This window comes from Schistocerca nitens, chromosome 9, assembly GCF_023898315.1.
Source record: "Schistocerca nitens isolate TAMUIC-IGC-003100 chromosome 9, iqSchNite1.1, whole genome shotgun sequence".
NCBI classification, from domain to species: Eukaryota; Metazoa; Arthropoda; class Insecta; order Orthoptera; family Acrididae; genus Schistocerca; species Schistocerca nitens.
Genome location: NC_064622.1, coordinates 114,364,315 through 114,379,555, shown reverse-complemented (window position 1 = coordinate 114,379,555; position 15,241 = coordinate 114,364,315). Strand labels below are relative to the sequence as shown.

The 15,241-nt window shown below is 40.9% G+C and overlaps 1 protein-coding gene across 3 annotated transcripts in view; it reads left to right on the top strand.

The window, feature by feature from the left end:
* Nucleotides 1-15,241, top strand: part of LOC126202929 (mitogen-activated protein kinase-binding protein 1) — a 939,171-nt gene that overhangs the window by 852,606 nt on the left and 71,324 nt on the right. For all 3 annotated transcript variants that reach the window (XM_049937023.1, XM_049937024.1, XM_049937025.1), the window contains exons 12-15: nucleotides 2,233-2,367; nucleotides 6,476-6,676; nucleotides 8,815-9,074; nucleotides 10,711-10,818. In XM_049937023.1, coding sequence (XP_049792980.1) covers nucleotides 2,233-2,367; nucleotides 6,476-6,676; nucleotides 8,815-9,074; nucleotides 10,711-10,818 — 704 coding nt within the window. The remainder of the gene's footprint in view (nucleotides 1-2,232; nucleotides 2,368-6,475; nucleotides 6,677-8,814; nucleotides 9,075-10,710; nucleotides 10,819-15,241) is intronic.

Below are 15,241 nucleotides of genomic sequence, written 5' to 3'. Positions count from 1 at the left end.
TATTTGTATTTATCACAAATTGTGAATTTTACAGGCACCTGCTCATTCCACAAAGTGCAGCCTTAAAAATTGTTACATCCATGTGAAACCAGTTGAACCCTCTCCCCTTTTTCTTAAGAACATAAACCACAGACAATACTTCAGACAAAAAGTACTGGAACCATAGTATTAAGCCTTCCAGCACATTACCTGCCTTTTTCTTCTTCTTCTTCTTCTTCTTCTTCTTCTTCTTCTTCCATCAATCTTTGTTTTGTCTTATTGTTCATTCGTACACTGGTTTGTTAATCTTTACTTTGTTTTGTTCTCAATTTTTTACTAATTTTTTCTTGTAGCAGTTCTCTTAGGTTGTTCGCAGATGATGCTGTAGTTTACCGTCTAGTAAGGTCATCCGAAGACCAGTATCAGTTGCAAAGCAATTTAGAAAAGATTGCTGTATGGTGTGGCAGGTGGCAGTTGACACTAAATAACGAAAAGTGTGAGGTGATCCACTTGAGTTCCAAAAGAAATCCGTTGGAATTCGATTACTCAATAAGTAGTACAATTCTCAAGGCTGTCAATACAACTAAGTACCTGGGTGTTACAATTACGAACAACTTCAGTTGGAAAGACCACATAGATAATATTGTGGGGAAGGCAAGCCATAGGTTGCGTTTCATTGGCAGGACACTTAGAAGATGCAACAAGTCCACTAAAGAGACAGCTTACACTACACTCATTCGTCCTCTGTTAGAATATTGCTGCGCGGTGTGGGATCCTTACCTGGTGGGATTGACGGAGGACATCGAAAGGGTGCAAAAGAGGGCAGCTCGTTTTGTATTATCACGTAATAGGGGAGAGAGTGTGGCAGATATGATGCGAGAGTTGGGATGGAAGTCATTAAAGCAAAGACGTTTTTTGTCGCGGCGAGATCTATTTACGAAATTTCAGTCACCAACTTTCTCTTCCGTACGCGAAAATATTTTGTTGAGCCCAACCTACATAGGTAGGAATGATCATCAAAATAAAATAAGAGAAATCAGAGCTCGAACAGAAAGGTTTAGGTGTTTGTTTTTCCCGCGCTCTGTTCGGCAGTGGAATGGTAGGGAGATGGTATGATTGTGGTTCGATGAGCCCTCTGCCAAGCACTTAAATGTGAATTGCAGAGTAATCATGTAGATGTAGATGTAGATAGTAATATTGATGACAATTTTAACAACAGTGGTGACAATACAATGACATGATTATGGCAACACAATGATGTTACAACTAGAGTCACTGACAAGATGTCACATGCAGCTGGCAGTGCAATAGTAGCCACTTTTACCATTTATTATTTGACCTTATTTGGTGTATTAACCATTAATTATCTGCCTAACTACCTTCATAACATTGTCTGAATATTGAAAAGTATAATGTGCTCGAGGAGTTTTTGCTCTTAGCTGATGTTTGTTGAGAAAATTGAGCAAGTTGTGAGTACTAATATATTCAATTTTGAAAGATGGGCTATAACATAAGCATATGTATTGTGACATACTTGTAAGCTGGTAACCTACAATGTTGTAGATTCTGATGGAAATAAGACTAGATACATATAGTAATGATTTTATGCCACACTGCACTCTGCAGAATGTATTCACTGCCCATATGAAAAGACATACCTCCTTTTCCCTCCTTCCTCTCCCAGAGTACAGAATTAAATGGAATTACAGTCACCTAGCCACCTGTAATGACTAATCAGATTCATTATTTCATGAAGTATTGGCGAAGGGTGCACTGTTTTTACAACATTAGTGTTACTAGTTACACATCCTCACGTTTCTATCTTAGGATAGGTTTCCACCCCTTCATCAACTTTCTAATAGTAATCAGCCCCTCTCCCATCTGCCACCCCAAATACTGATAATAATCATCAATATCATCATAATATTTTGTTACCAATCAAGAGGAACCTTACACTCACCTTTATCTGAGAGTACCAAAGAAAATGCTAAACACATTTTTCTCTTTTTTAGTATTAGTGACAAGGCTATTCAGTATTGGCTATTATGACAGCTATGATTGTAATTCTTTTTTGAAGTTAGTATGTGTGTGATTGTATGTCTGTCTGGTCTTGAAACTTTGCATGGAAGAGCGCGCGTGCGCGCGCGCACACACACACACACACGCACACACACACACACACACACACACACACACACACATTGTTATGTATTTGATGACGCAGAAAAGTTAATAGAATGTTCCCTATTTCAGGATTACAACTTCCTTCAGACATTAGATGACCACTCATCATCTATTACAGCTGTTCGATTCCTCAACATTCATGACCAGCTTCAAATGGTCTCATGTGGAGCAGACAAGTCCATTATATTCAGGCAGCTTCAGGGGGTGAGTAAAACATGTTTCTGTTCTTAATAATTTTGTTTTGCAATCTTTTGTTTGGCAGTCCTGCTACGTTTTTGTATTTTCTGTACTGTATTTATCATTAGTTAAATAAACATATTCATACTCTTACATGCACACATGTAAAAGTAAAGAAAGTTCGTCTGATAGCTCTGATGTTAAGAAAAAAAATGCCCTTTGCAAAAAGGGGAAGATAAGGAAAAGGATGTGTGTTCAGTTATATTTTCTGATTTCAGTGATAAGTTTTGGCAAATTTGTTTCACACTATTCAGCATTAACTCAGTAACTGTTACTCAGTTCCCTAAATGAACGTCGTGACAAGTCCAGAGTAAGCAAAGAATCTAGTCGTCAGTTTCTTGGAATGCGTAAACAATTGATTGCTGCTAGTTTCCAGCTTTCATGAATGTATCCAAGTTTCGTGTTCCGTTATTATAAGCTATCTGGATATTTGATTTTCTTTTTCTAAATTCCTTACACCATTCAACCTGTTTTTTCAGCTTTAGTCAAATTGTCTGTAATCTATCAGGAACAGATCTTTTTCAGAGCTAAATATTCAATCAAAATCAAAAGCACTGCAGCTTCGATATGCCTAAGGGTGCCTCTATCTGTTGGTAGGTCATAAGTGATCTTCTTCTGTCATATTACAGATAGCCTCAGTGTTGTTCAGAACAGTTGTTTTTGACTGATAGTAGTAAGATGATGAGGAAATTCTGCAAATCCGTCTTAACAGTGTTTTCAGAAGCTGATTAGCAGAAGTTTATTGAAGCAAATCAAAATATTTCTTGTTGACTAAGGGCTTTGCAAATACTGTAAAAATTCATCCAATGAAAACCTTCACATTTTCATTTTTTCACACTATTATTTCTTCAAAGTCTTATTGTGATCAAATTGCTAGTCCAATTTCTGAGCTACATGGTTAGAATATGTTAACATTTTCCTGGCTGCAATTCTGCTCAACTTTTGAGATCTTACTGCTGATGACTAAAAGTCCTAAAGACTATAATCAGTGCTATCTTGAGGCCCTTTTGTATCCCGCATGAGATAGGACCTCTCCCTGTAATTATGATGTGGACATTCTAGTGACTTGCTAAGGTCCGGAAAATTCTTTGATCATCTGTCTTCTCTCTGATCCATGGCTGCTGCCTATGCAACCACCCTTGATATGTTAGTCCTGATTTGACAGTCCATACCTGAGCCTACTAATGCAACTGGTAGCTGCCTGACACTGGGTGGGATGTGAATCAAAGGAAATTAACATGAGTTAAAATTCTATGTGACACACATTGATATATTGCTGTACACCTACAAACAACGTTAGTTTGACTACGTATGACAAGTTCTATCTAGTGATTGTATGTAAAAAGACTTGAGGCACCCTTCATAATTTGAAATCTTGTGAAATTAAATTGGCTTTAGTAATAGATATTCCTCATGTTCTGTTGCAGATGTTCGTATTCGCTGCTGTACTTTTCTTCAGAAACCTCTTTCTGCTTACAGTTGAGAATAATAGTTTATAATGTATAAACAATATCTTTTGTAGTACTGTGAATAGTTAAAGTGTGATGAGAGAAAAATTTGCTGAGGGACAGTTAGGGATGCTTTGAATAACTAAACAATTTCATTTATAAAATTCAAACAATGGAAACTGTAGGTAGGAATATCAATAGTGTAGGAAAAGACAGATTGCTACTTACCCTAAAGAAGACATGTCAAGTTGCTGACTGGCAGAATTAAGACACTTACATAAAGATTTTGGCCACAGCTTTCATCAGTGAAACCCCCCCGCCACACACACAATAAATCACACCTCATGCACACACAACTGCCAACTCCCACATTTTGAACCAGAATGCAACTATTGTGTGGGGTGCAGGCAGGGGGCACGGAAGGTGAAGGGATAGTAATGTACAGGTGGGGAGAGACACGAACACTGTCTGGTGGAGTGTGCAGGGACCAGACAGTCAACACGCACAATGTCATGAGGTTGTGGGGCAGGGAGGTGGGGGAAAAAAAAGGAGCAAAAAAAGAGAGGAGCGAGGAAAGATGGGCGGATGTGTTGGCAGAGGACTGCAAATAAACAGGGTGGTAGATGAGAATGGGGAGGAGGTAATAGAACAGAGGAGGTGGAAACTGTTGGGTGGATGGTGTGGGGACAGTATGTTACCGTAGGTTGAGGCTGGGATAATTACAGGAGTGGAGAATGTGTTGTAAGGATAACTTCCATCTGCACAGTTCAGAAAAGTGGTGGTGGAGGGAAGCATCCAGAAGTCCAGGTAGTGAAGCCGCCATTGAAATCAAGTTTGTTGTGTTCAGCTACATGTTGTGCCACAGGATGATCTACTTTGCTCTTGGCCAAAGTTTGGGTGCCATACGGGTGCCCATGGCTGTGTCCTGAATTTTTTTATATACCTTCCTTTCAAATGAATAGTGGTTGTGGGTTAGGATAAAATTATTAAGATGTATGAGGAATGAGATAGTGGGTTTGGACTCTTGAAGAACACTGGGAAAGGTAGTGTTCAGTAGCGATAGCGGTAAGACCGTGGGCATGACAGATGTTTGTGTGGGGATGCGGCTTCAACAGCGATAATGAGTAGGGATCCAGCAGGTAAAGGAGTGCGGATGGTGGAGAGTTGGTGAAGGAAGTGACTGTCATCTTTGATGTGGGAGGCTAGATTACGAGCAATTGGTTGGAGGTGTTGGTCAATGAGGGCTGAAATTCTTTCTGTGGGGCACAATAACCAGCCACAATGGGGTGTCCACAATTGATGGGTTTGTGGATTTTGGGGAACGTGTAGGTGGTGGCCATGAGGGGTGTCATTTATCTTGCCTCATCAGGGGCTGGGCCATCTGTGAAAGCAGCCATGTCATTTACCAGCTCTGTTGCGATCATTGCACTGCTTATTATAATGGTATGACTACCAACCAGCTGTCCACGAGGACAAACAGCCACTGCCAAACTGTGGCCAAGAGCAAAGTAGACCAACCTGTTGCTTAACATGCAGCTGAATGTAAAACACTTGATTTCAATGGCTGCTTCACTGGCCAAGCCATCTGGATCCTTTGCCCCGCTATCAGCTTTTCTGAACTGTGCAGTGGGATTTATTCTTAGAACACATTCTCTGCTCCCATAACTATCCCAGCCTCAACCAATGGTAACATACTGTCCCCACACCCTCTACACTTTCTACCCTCTCTGTCCTGTCATCTCCTCCCTACTCTCGTCTCCTACCTTGTTTATTTGCAGCCCTCTGCCAATGAACCCGCCCATCTTTCCCCGCTCCTCTCCTTTTTGCCCAACCACCTTGCTCCACAACCTCCTAATGCTGCACCTGTTGGAAGTCTAGTCCCTGCACACTCCACCAGATAGTGTTCGTCTCTCTCTCTCTCTCTCTCTCTCTCTCTCTCTCTCTCTACATCTCTATCTCTCCACCTATACACTACTATCCCTTCCCCTTTACCGCCCACTCTAGATTGCTGCTTGCATCCCAAGTGATAGTTGGCTGTTTTTTTGTGTGTGTGTGTGTGTGTGTGTGTGTGTGTGTGTGTGTGTGTGTGTGGGCGGGCGGGCGGGCGGGCGGGCGGGCGGGCGCGCACACGCGCTTGCTTGTATGTATGAATTTTGTGTGTGTGTCCTGTGCTACTGAGATGAAAGCTGTGGCCGAAAGCTTTAAGTAACTGTCTTTTAATTGTGCCTGTCAGCAACTTGACGTGTCTTCATTGTAGTAAGTAGCAATCTGTCTTTTTCCTACATTGTTCATCTATAATGCTGTTTTTTTAAACTATTGTGAAGTTTTACTGAAACCTCCTGCCTGGTAAAAACAGTCTACCAGACCAGGAATGAAAACCTGAATCCTTGCCATTTGTGGGCAATACTTACAGCAATAGCAATACTGCCACATCTCAGTTAAAGTACCTGACAGTGAGTGCTCATAGCTCTGAATAACTGAATGATGGATTTTCACTTCAGACACAAAACTGCATTGAAATTCTTGAAAGTCATTTCACAATACATAACTGTAAGAGTAGTGAGAGTCGGTATAATTGCTTGATATTTTTCATAAGCTTCAAAGTTTTTTTCTGTGTTCTATTCCAGACACCTGGTGGAACATATCAATTTTCTCGTGGTCACAATGTTGCGGGCAAGACGACACTGTATGATATGGAGGTGGATTCTGGACAGAAGCATATTCTAACGGCATGCCAGGATCGCAATATCAGGGTCTATAATGTGAACAGTGGGAAGCACAGCAAAACATTCAAGGGATCTGTGAGTGAAGATGGATCACTGATAAAGGTATTTTATATGCACAACTGGAGTCCCCCCCCCCATCTCTCTCTCTCTCTCTCTCTCTCTCTCTCTCTCTCTCTCTCTCTCTCTCTGTGTGTGTGTGTGTGTGTGTGTGTGTGTGTGTGTGTGTGTGTGTGTTTGCTATTCTGTACTTTTTATGTTCTATGTATTTATAATCCAGTATCAACAAAAAAGCTAGGTTAATTATACTGTAAGTATTTCAATATATTTTCAGACTCCAAGTAGAAAGTTTTGGGTTTTATCTGTGGTTACTCCACAGATTTGTTGTGACACATGATTTGCCTTTACCTGTGGCAGTGCTTTCTGTCAGTGAAAAATTCTAGGTTGGATCACAGCAGGGATCTTCCTGAAGCTGTATGCCTCCTTATGATTGGCTTTATGAACCTGTTCTCAATTAGAGGCACAGAAGGGCATAACTCATCTCATAAACTGATGCCATTGACTTTTAGTAGAGTAATAACTGCTTTCTTGTTTTTACTTTATCACACGATCAGTGGAGCAATTTTAAGATTTTTCACAGTGCCCCCCCTCCCCCCCCCCCCCCCAATAAACTGCTCATTATAATGTCAACACATTATTCAGAATGTCTCAAGGCTTATGCCACAAGAGCTAAAGAATAACATTTTCTAAACTGTGCTTCCTGACATGAAAGGAACTGTCAAAAATGTGTGCATATGCACGCAACTTATAATATTGTAATGTTTGGTTTTGTGTACACCTTGCATTTTAAAGGATTGTTGGACTCTACAGCTTGTGGTTCTGGCAGTTTATTTTATTGTCCTTGAAATTCTTTACACTACTGGTTCAATTGTATAAGAGTTGTATGGCTGAATATTTCAGTCCATCCTGTGTCATACTGAAGCTAAGTGACGGACAATTTGGGAGAACATTACAAAGAAGCTTCATATATTTAAAAGAAATGTTTAAATTGAAAAACTGCACACATTAAAAGTTGAGGGGAGAGAAGGCAGTGGACAAACAAAAAAGCATATAAAGTGATATGGTATTGGTGGATGGCAGCATACAAATACTAAGAGAAACAAGCATGTCGTGCGGGTTGGTCATGGCAAACAATCTCTTGAAGGACAGGGCCCATAGCTATAGTGGAAGAAATATGAGGAAGAATATGTCTCCTCTCTAGGCCACTGCTGTATTCATGGGGAGAGATCATATTTCATAACTTAACAGGGTTCATCAGAAGACTGTAAATTGTAGGCTGCGTATCAACTGAGACGGAGACAATTGGTTAAGGCAACACTTTATATTCAGAGATGGAACTTGATGCAAGTGTATGGCAAACATGTTTGTGTATTCTTCATTTATCACATGCTATCTTGTATGAGGGATAAACACAACCATAAGTAGACATTTGAATGGTAACTGCTGTCACCTGCATTCTTCATGCATTGCGCTCTGCTGTATTTATTGAACTTTTGGTGGATTGTGACCCTCGATCTAACAATTAACTGGTTATGTTTGGCCTACTGGTATCCCTTCTGTTTTCATAGCAAGCTTAGAGAATTATGGACCTGTGCTTCCTGCTTGCCTGATGAATCATTAATTTTGTCATTTATTCAAAGACAAGGGATGTTCAGTCCCATCAATGTCACAAGTTTAATTTCATGATTTAGCATATTGAACTTGATCATGTGGTTTCTAAGCTATGAAACTGGTTGTTATACAAATTATTTACAAGGGTAGCCAAGTAGTTATTATTCAAGGTGCATTATTTTATCTGTACTTAACATTACACAGCTGTCTCACCACTGTGAATTACGTGAAATTTCAGTTGTACACCAAAATAAAAAAAGTTATAAATAGCATCTAAAATTTATGTATCAGTGATTACACAAAATGTTTTTTATCTGTGTGCTGAATAAAGTAATATCATTTTATGAGAAGGTGTGTGGTATTGTAATAATTACATAAAACAGATAAAAATTAAAAAGGAGATGCTGTTAAAAGAAGTCGAATAAAATGGTAAACATTAATAAGGAAGGTGAATGTTTTTGACTTTCATTGCTCTAACCTTGTATTGTTTTATCAACTGCCCAGTAAGAGATACATCTACTTGTACATCAGTGACAAGAGTTTTAATGTTGGCTGGTTTAAAATTCACACAGGTGGTATTGGACACTAGTGGTATATATGCTGCAACAAGCTGCACTGACAAGACTCTGTGTGTGTATGATTATTACTCCGGGGAATGTATGGCAACAATGTTTGGTCATTCTGAGCTGGTGACAGGTCTTCGCTTCACAGCAGACTGCAGGCGACTGGTTTCTGCATCGGGGGATGGTTGTATCTTTGTGTGGAGACTTCCACATGACATGGTTGTTACCATGCATGCAAGGCTTGCTCAGCAAGCAGCACGAGCAGGGAGGTAAATCTGTTTCACCTACATACCAAAAATAAGTACTTTATATCCAGTGAAAAATATGTTATTAAAATATCCGTTCGAAACAATGATAATACTTTCAGTGAAAAAAAAGTATAGATTTTATTCTTGTTATTGTTTTAATAGCTCATAATTTGTAATTTTGAACATAATTTGTGACTGTTATATCACTGTGATAGTCCATTCAACAAACTTTCAAAATTGTCATAACACTTAACTATTTACTAATAAGTTTCTTTCTTTTTTATCTTATAATGTGGCACTTTTTTAATCAGTAGTTGTAGGACTTTAAAAATACCCAAAAGAAACAATCCTGCTTTAGATAACTGATTCATCAAATTGAGTTGACTTGTTTGTTTTTACTGGTTAAGCTAAGTCACTGCAGTTGTAATGCAGTAGGGAAACAATATCTTAATTTTATCAAAAGGAAAATTTAATTGAGAAAATTGTAAGAGAAAGAGAATTGCTTGCTAGTAATTACCTTCAGGAGATGTAATATTAGTACTGCCGATAGGCACCATGGCTTTTGGAGCTATCATTTCTTTCCTTGATTTGAAGAGAAGAATAGGTTGAGGAAAGTTAAAAAGGAAGGGCAGGCCACTCAACTCCCAGGGGGAGAGGGACTCATCTACTGTGAGGACAAGATGAGATCAAGATGAAGAGAGGGCAGGTGGGGAGTTGAGAGAGCAGGAGTTCAAAGATAGCACATTGGTAAGAACTGTACCAGTTTCAATCCAAAGATTATGACAAAGTGAAAGGTAAAAATGAACCAAGAAGGAGAGAAATGAATTGTGGAGAAAGAGAGAGGGGGGAGGCAGTGGAGAGGTCGGGGGTTGGGATGGAGGTTGAGAGAGAGACTGGAGAACTGGAGACTAGAAACTAAACTAAAAAAAAGTTTTCTTCAGGCAATTGTCAGCAGTGGATATATGTTTGAGGAAACTTACGACTCTTTGGCATACTACAACAATTTATTTGTTGCTACCAGCTTCAGTCAATGACCATAATCTGGCACCTGAATCAACGTTAAAAGAAAATGACAACAAAATCTCAATGTCTTTGTGACATTTGGTACATTGAGGTATTGTTATCATCTTTGTTTTTTAATGTTGAATCAGGTGCCAGATGATGGTCATTGACTGAAACAAGTAACAAATAAAGAAACTGTTCTAATATAGCCAGCTGTCATGTTTCCTGAAAAACTAAAAGCCATAAAAAATAAAATCCTGTGCAGTCCACACAGGTTAGTTAATAAACTACTGCACCATTTTGCAAGTTGCCCTGTTTTTATGTTGTAGGATTTATCATTAGTGGGAATGGAGTAGATGTTTGTGGGAGGGTATACAGGGCAGATTTTACAGTGGGAATGATTGCAGATGTAGAAACCTCATGGTATGGATAATGCTTTTGGAACGTCATATGGTTGTTACGGAGGTTGTGAGTAAGAAATTGGGGGAGAGGTCACCACTGCATCAGTACCATCATTTAGAAGATAATACGTTGTTTGATGCTTATAAAATTATTTTATATTTGGTTTATAGTTTTATAATTATTATCTCAGAAACAAACACATATTTAGAAGAACAAAATTTGTGTATTAACATAAGATGTTCCATATTGACAGGAGGCCCCTAAAAATACCAAATGGTGTACATCTGGATAATGATGGCTATGGCTCTCCACCTCGAGATTACTACGATCCAAATGCGAACACGGATTTGCCTGATTACAGGTACTTGTATTTCTTTTCTTCCTTTATTACTTCTTTTTAAAGCTGGATGTTTCTCTGAAATGGCCAATCTGGAGAACTGGTGCAGACATTGGTGACAAATACAAGTTGAAGAAGGAGAAGTAAGCAGCTATTAGTTTAAGCTCATTTATTCAGATCAGGTGGGGAGGGAACAGGAGGAGGAAAGATTTTTACTCAGGCAGGTAAGTACTGTTTTAAATTTTCATGTAGTGTACACTAAGCTGTGCTAAATGTTCCTCGGTTGCTAGATGTGTAGAAGCAGCATCTCTCTGCCCAGAGGCCTCTTGACTGTTAAAATTATTCTGATTGACCAAGTGAGTTGTGTTTCTATTTGTGTAGAAGGCTGTAAACAGGGTCTTTCAGTAATATGCCCTCGGTTCACTGCCAGGCCACTTGGAGCTCTGCAAGTTTGTCAAGCCTTCTTCATACCAGTTCCTTATAGAGTGATTTAAAATCTTCCATATTTGTTTTCATTTCAAAATAAACATAAACTGGTTTCATCACATTGTGTTTGTTCTCATTTCAAAATAAACATAAACTGGTTTCATCACATTGTGTTCCTAATTTTGACTTCTTCTGTGTTTCACACTCTGTGAAGTGCATTGTAAATATGTTGCTAATATTCTGCCTGATTTTTGCTTGCATCCATAGTATTGGATGGGATAAATTATTTCATATTTGTTTCTATTTTGTATGAAACAGGTGCTGGATTCATCACATTGTGTTCTGTGGACTTAAATATTTTTGCTCCTGCTTATGAAACCATATGTCAATTGCTCAATTTAAATGCATTGTATGCATACGGATTGTAATCCGCTTTACTTTTGTTCACGTCCATTTTCTCTGCTGTCTCATATGTAATGAAGAACTTCATTTTAAACAATGTACAGGTTGGAATATCAACAATGAAAGGAAAGATAAATTGCTGTTTACCATAAAGATGACATGTTAAGTTGCAGACAGTTGCAACTGAAAGACATTTACATGTTAGCTTTTGGCCACAGCCTTCGTCAGGACAGGAAACACACACACACACACACACACACACACACACACACACACACACACACACACACACAGAGAGAGAGAGAGAGAGAGAGAGAGAGAGAGAGAGAGAGAGTCATTCACACAAGCAAGCACACCTCGTGCACACATGACCACCATCTCTGACAGCTCAGACTGGAATGCCAATGCATTTGGGTCAGAGACGCCAGAGTTGGTCATGTGTGCGTTAGGTGTGCTTACTTGTATAAATGAATATACACTCCTGGAAATGGAAAAAAGAACACATTGACACCGGTGTGTCAGACCCACCATACTTGCTCCGGACACTGCGAGAGGGCTGTACAAGCAATGATCACACGCACAGCACAGCGGACACACCAGGAACCGCGGTGTTGGCCGTCGAATGGCGCTAGCTGCGCAGCATTTGTGCACCGCCGCCGTCAGTGTCAGCCAGTTTGCCATGGCATACGGAGCTCCATCGCAGTCTTTAACACTGGTAGCATGCCGCGACAGCGTGGACGTGAACCGTATGTGCAGTTGACGGACTTTGAGCGAGGGCGTATAGTGGGCATGCGGGAGGCCGGGTGGACATACCGCCGAATTGCTCAACACGTGGGGCGTGAGGTCTCCACAGTACATCGATGTTGTCGCCAGTGGTCGGCGGAAGGTGCACGTGCCCGTCGACCTGGGACCGGACCGCAGCGACGCACGGATGCACGCCAAGACCGTAGGATCCTACGCGGTGCCGTAGGGGACCGCACCGCCACTTCCCAGCAAATTAGGGACACTGTTGCTCCTGGGGTATCGGCGAGGACCATTCGCAACGGTCTCCATGAAGCTGGGCTACGGTCCCGCACACCGTTAGGCCGTCTTCCGCTCACGCCCCAACATCGTGCAGCCCGCCTCCAGTGGTGTCGCGACAGGCGTGAATGGAGGGACGAATGGAGACGTGTCGTCTTCAGCGATGAGAGTCGCTTCTGCCTTGGTGCCAATGATGGTCGTATGCGTGTTTGGCGCCGTGCAGGTGAGCGCCACAATCAGGACTGCATACGACCGAGGCACACAGGGCCAACACCCGGCATCATGGTGTGGGGAGCGATCTCCTACACTGGCCGTACACCACTGGTGATCGTCGAGGGGACACTGAATAGTGCACGGTACATCCAAACCGTCATCGAACCCATCGTTCTACCATTCCTAGACCGGCAAGGGAACTTGCTGTTCCAACAGGACAATGCACGTCCGCATGTATCCCGTGCCACACAACGTGCTCTAGAAGGTGTAAGTCAACTACCCTGGCCAGCAAGATCTCCGGATCTGTCCCCGATTGAGCATGTTTGGGACTGGATGAAGCGTCGTCTCACGCGGTCTGCACGTCCAGCACGAACGCTGGTCCAACTGAGGCGCCAGGTGGAAATGGCATGGCAAGCCGTTCCACAGGACTACATCCAGCATCTCTACGATCGTCTCCATGGGAGAATAGCAGCCTGCATTGCTGCGAAAGGTGGATATACACTGTACTAGTGCCGACATTGTGCATGCTCTGTTGCCTGTGTCTATGTGCCTGTGGTTCTGTCAGTGTGATCATGTGATGTATGTGACCCCAGGAATGTGTCAATAAAGTTTCCCCTTCCTGGGACACTGAATTCACGGTGTTCTTATTTCAATTTCCAGGAGTGTATTTATGTGTGTGTGTGTGTGTGTGTGTGTGTGTGTGTGTGTGTCCTTTTCTGACGAAGGCCGAAGGCTGTGGCTAAAAGCTAATGCATTAGTATCTTTTAGTTGTGTATGCAACTAGAACTCTATTTTAGAAGCTTTCAACAAAACTGGTATCCAACTTTATTACTTTTTGTCATGGAGCGAGCATGTAATTCTGTTTCAAATGGTGTTGCTTCTTGCTACTGAACATACTTTGTAGTCTGTCATTAGAGCATTCTTCCTTTCAAATGTTAAAAATGCAACAGTAGCTATGTAGCTATGTTCAAATGTTATTAACAGTTACTACAAACACACTTTAGTAGAAATCAGTGTACTAGAATCATCTTCCCACTCCAACAAAAATTTAAGATGTCTGCATTAAATCTGAGAAAGAGGAAAAATACAAATAAACAAAAATATTATACTATATGAGCAATATACTTAAAATGTATTTGCTATATGCACGGTTACCCGGATGTCGGTATGCACATTCGAGCTCCAGAAGGAACAGAGGAAGCTGTCAGGTGGGGAAGCTGCCTGCAGAAGAGTAACCCAAACTAATGATAAGTGAGTGAAATATGACAGACAGGCTGCAGACAAACAACAGATGAGGACAAGGACAAACAACCTAGATGACAACAAGGTGATAAGCGGAGCCTTCACCATAGCAATGACAGGGCCCAGAGCAATGGAGAGAGAAATCCAAGATGTGACCAAAGAACGTAACTGGGTGATAAGCAAGGTAGTTCTCAAGCAGTCCTATTACAGTGAAGATAGATACAATAACATCAAGTGCAAGCACTGGACTACTGACTGGCTGTGTGCTGTATACCTGTATACCAGCCACATAAAATGCCACCAGCTACATAAAATGCTACTGTGTCACTGTATACACATGATGTGATGCATTCACTGTGCGAACACAGTGCTGCCTGGCTGTGATGCCCCTAATGCCTGTCTGTGTCCATCTCCTCTGGTGAGCATGCAGCTTCTGTGGTGCCCAGCACCAGAGTATTTGAATTGAGCAGCACACACTTTTATTCATAAGCAGGAACAAATATACATTGGTCAACAGGACACCGTGCAGTGAAACCAGCTTCTGTTTTATAAGTAAAAAAACAAATGTGGAAAGATTTACTTCATACAGTAGTATGGATGTGAGCAAAAATTAAGCAGGATATGAACAACATACAATGCAATTCAATGAGAGCAATGCACAAAGAAGTCATATTCAGGAAAACAATGTGAGGAAACCAGCTTCTCTGACATTTCATTTCATGTCAGATGATTTTCAGATTTTCCTCTTGACAGTGGCCACACAGGGAAAATTACAGTCTTGGTCTTTACAGATAAATAATTGTACAGTCAAAAGGTGAAGCCAGCTATGAGAAGTTAATTTTAGTTTCGGTTGAGATAACTCAAATGTGTTGCTTCACAAGGTCACAGAAATATTTCCAGGCAAGTACTTAATCAGTAGACTATGAAGCCCAATCATAAAGTACAGATGAGAAATATTATCACTGAATACTCGTCTTTCACAAAGCAGGAATACAATTTTTGTGCCACAGTTTCATGCGTTCAACATTCATAGCCAGGCCACTAGGAATGCTACTGTCGTTATCTGCTTCCTTATTGTAACATAGGCAGTGCACTTACTATATTCTGGTGTTATGTAGTGGACAGTGCTTCTGTCATTGTTTGT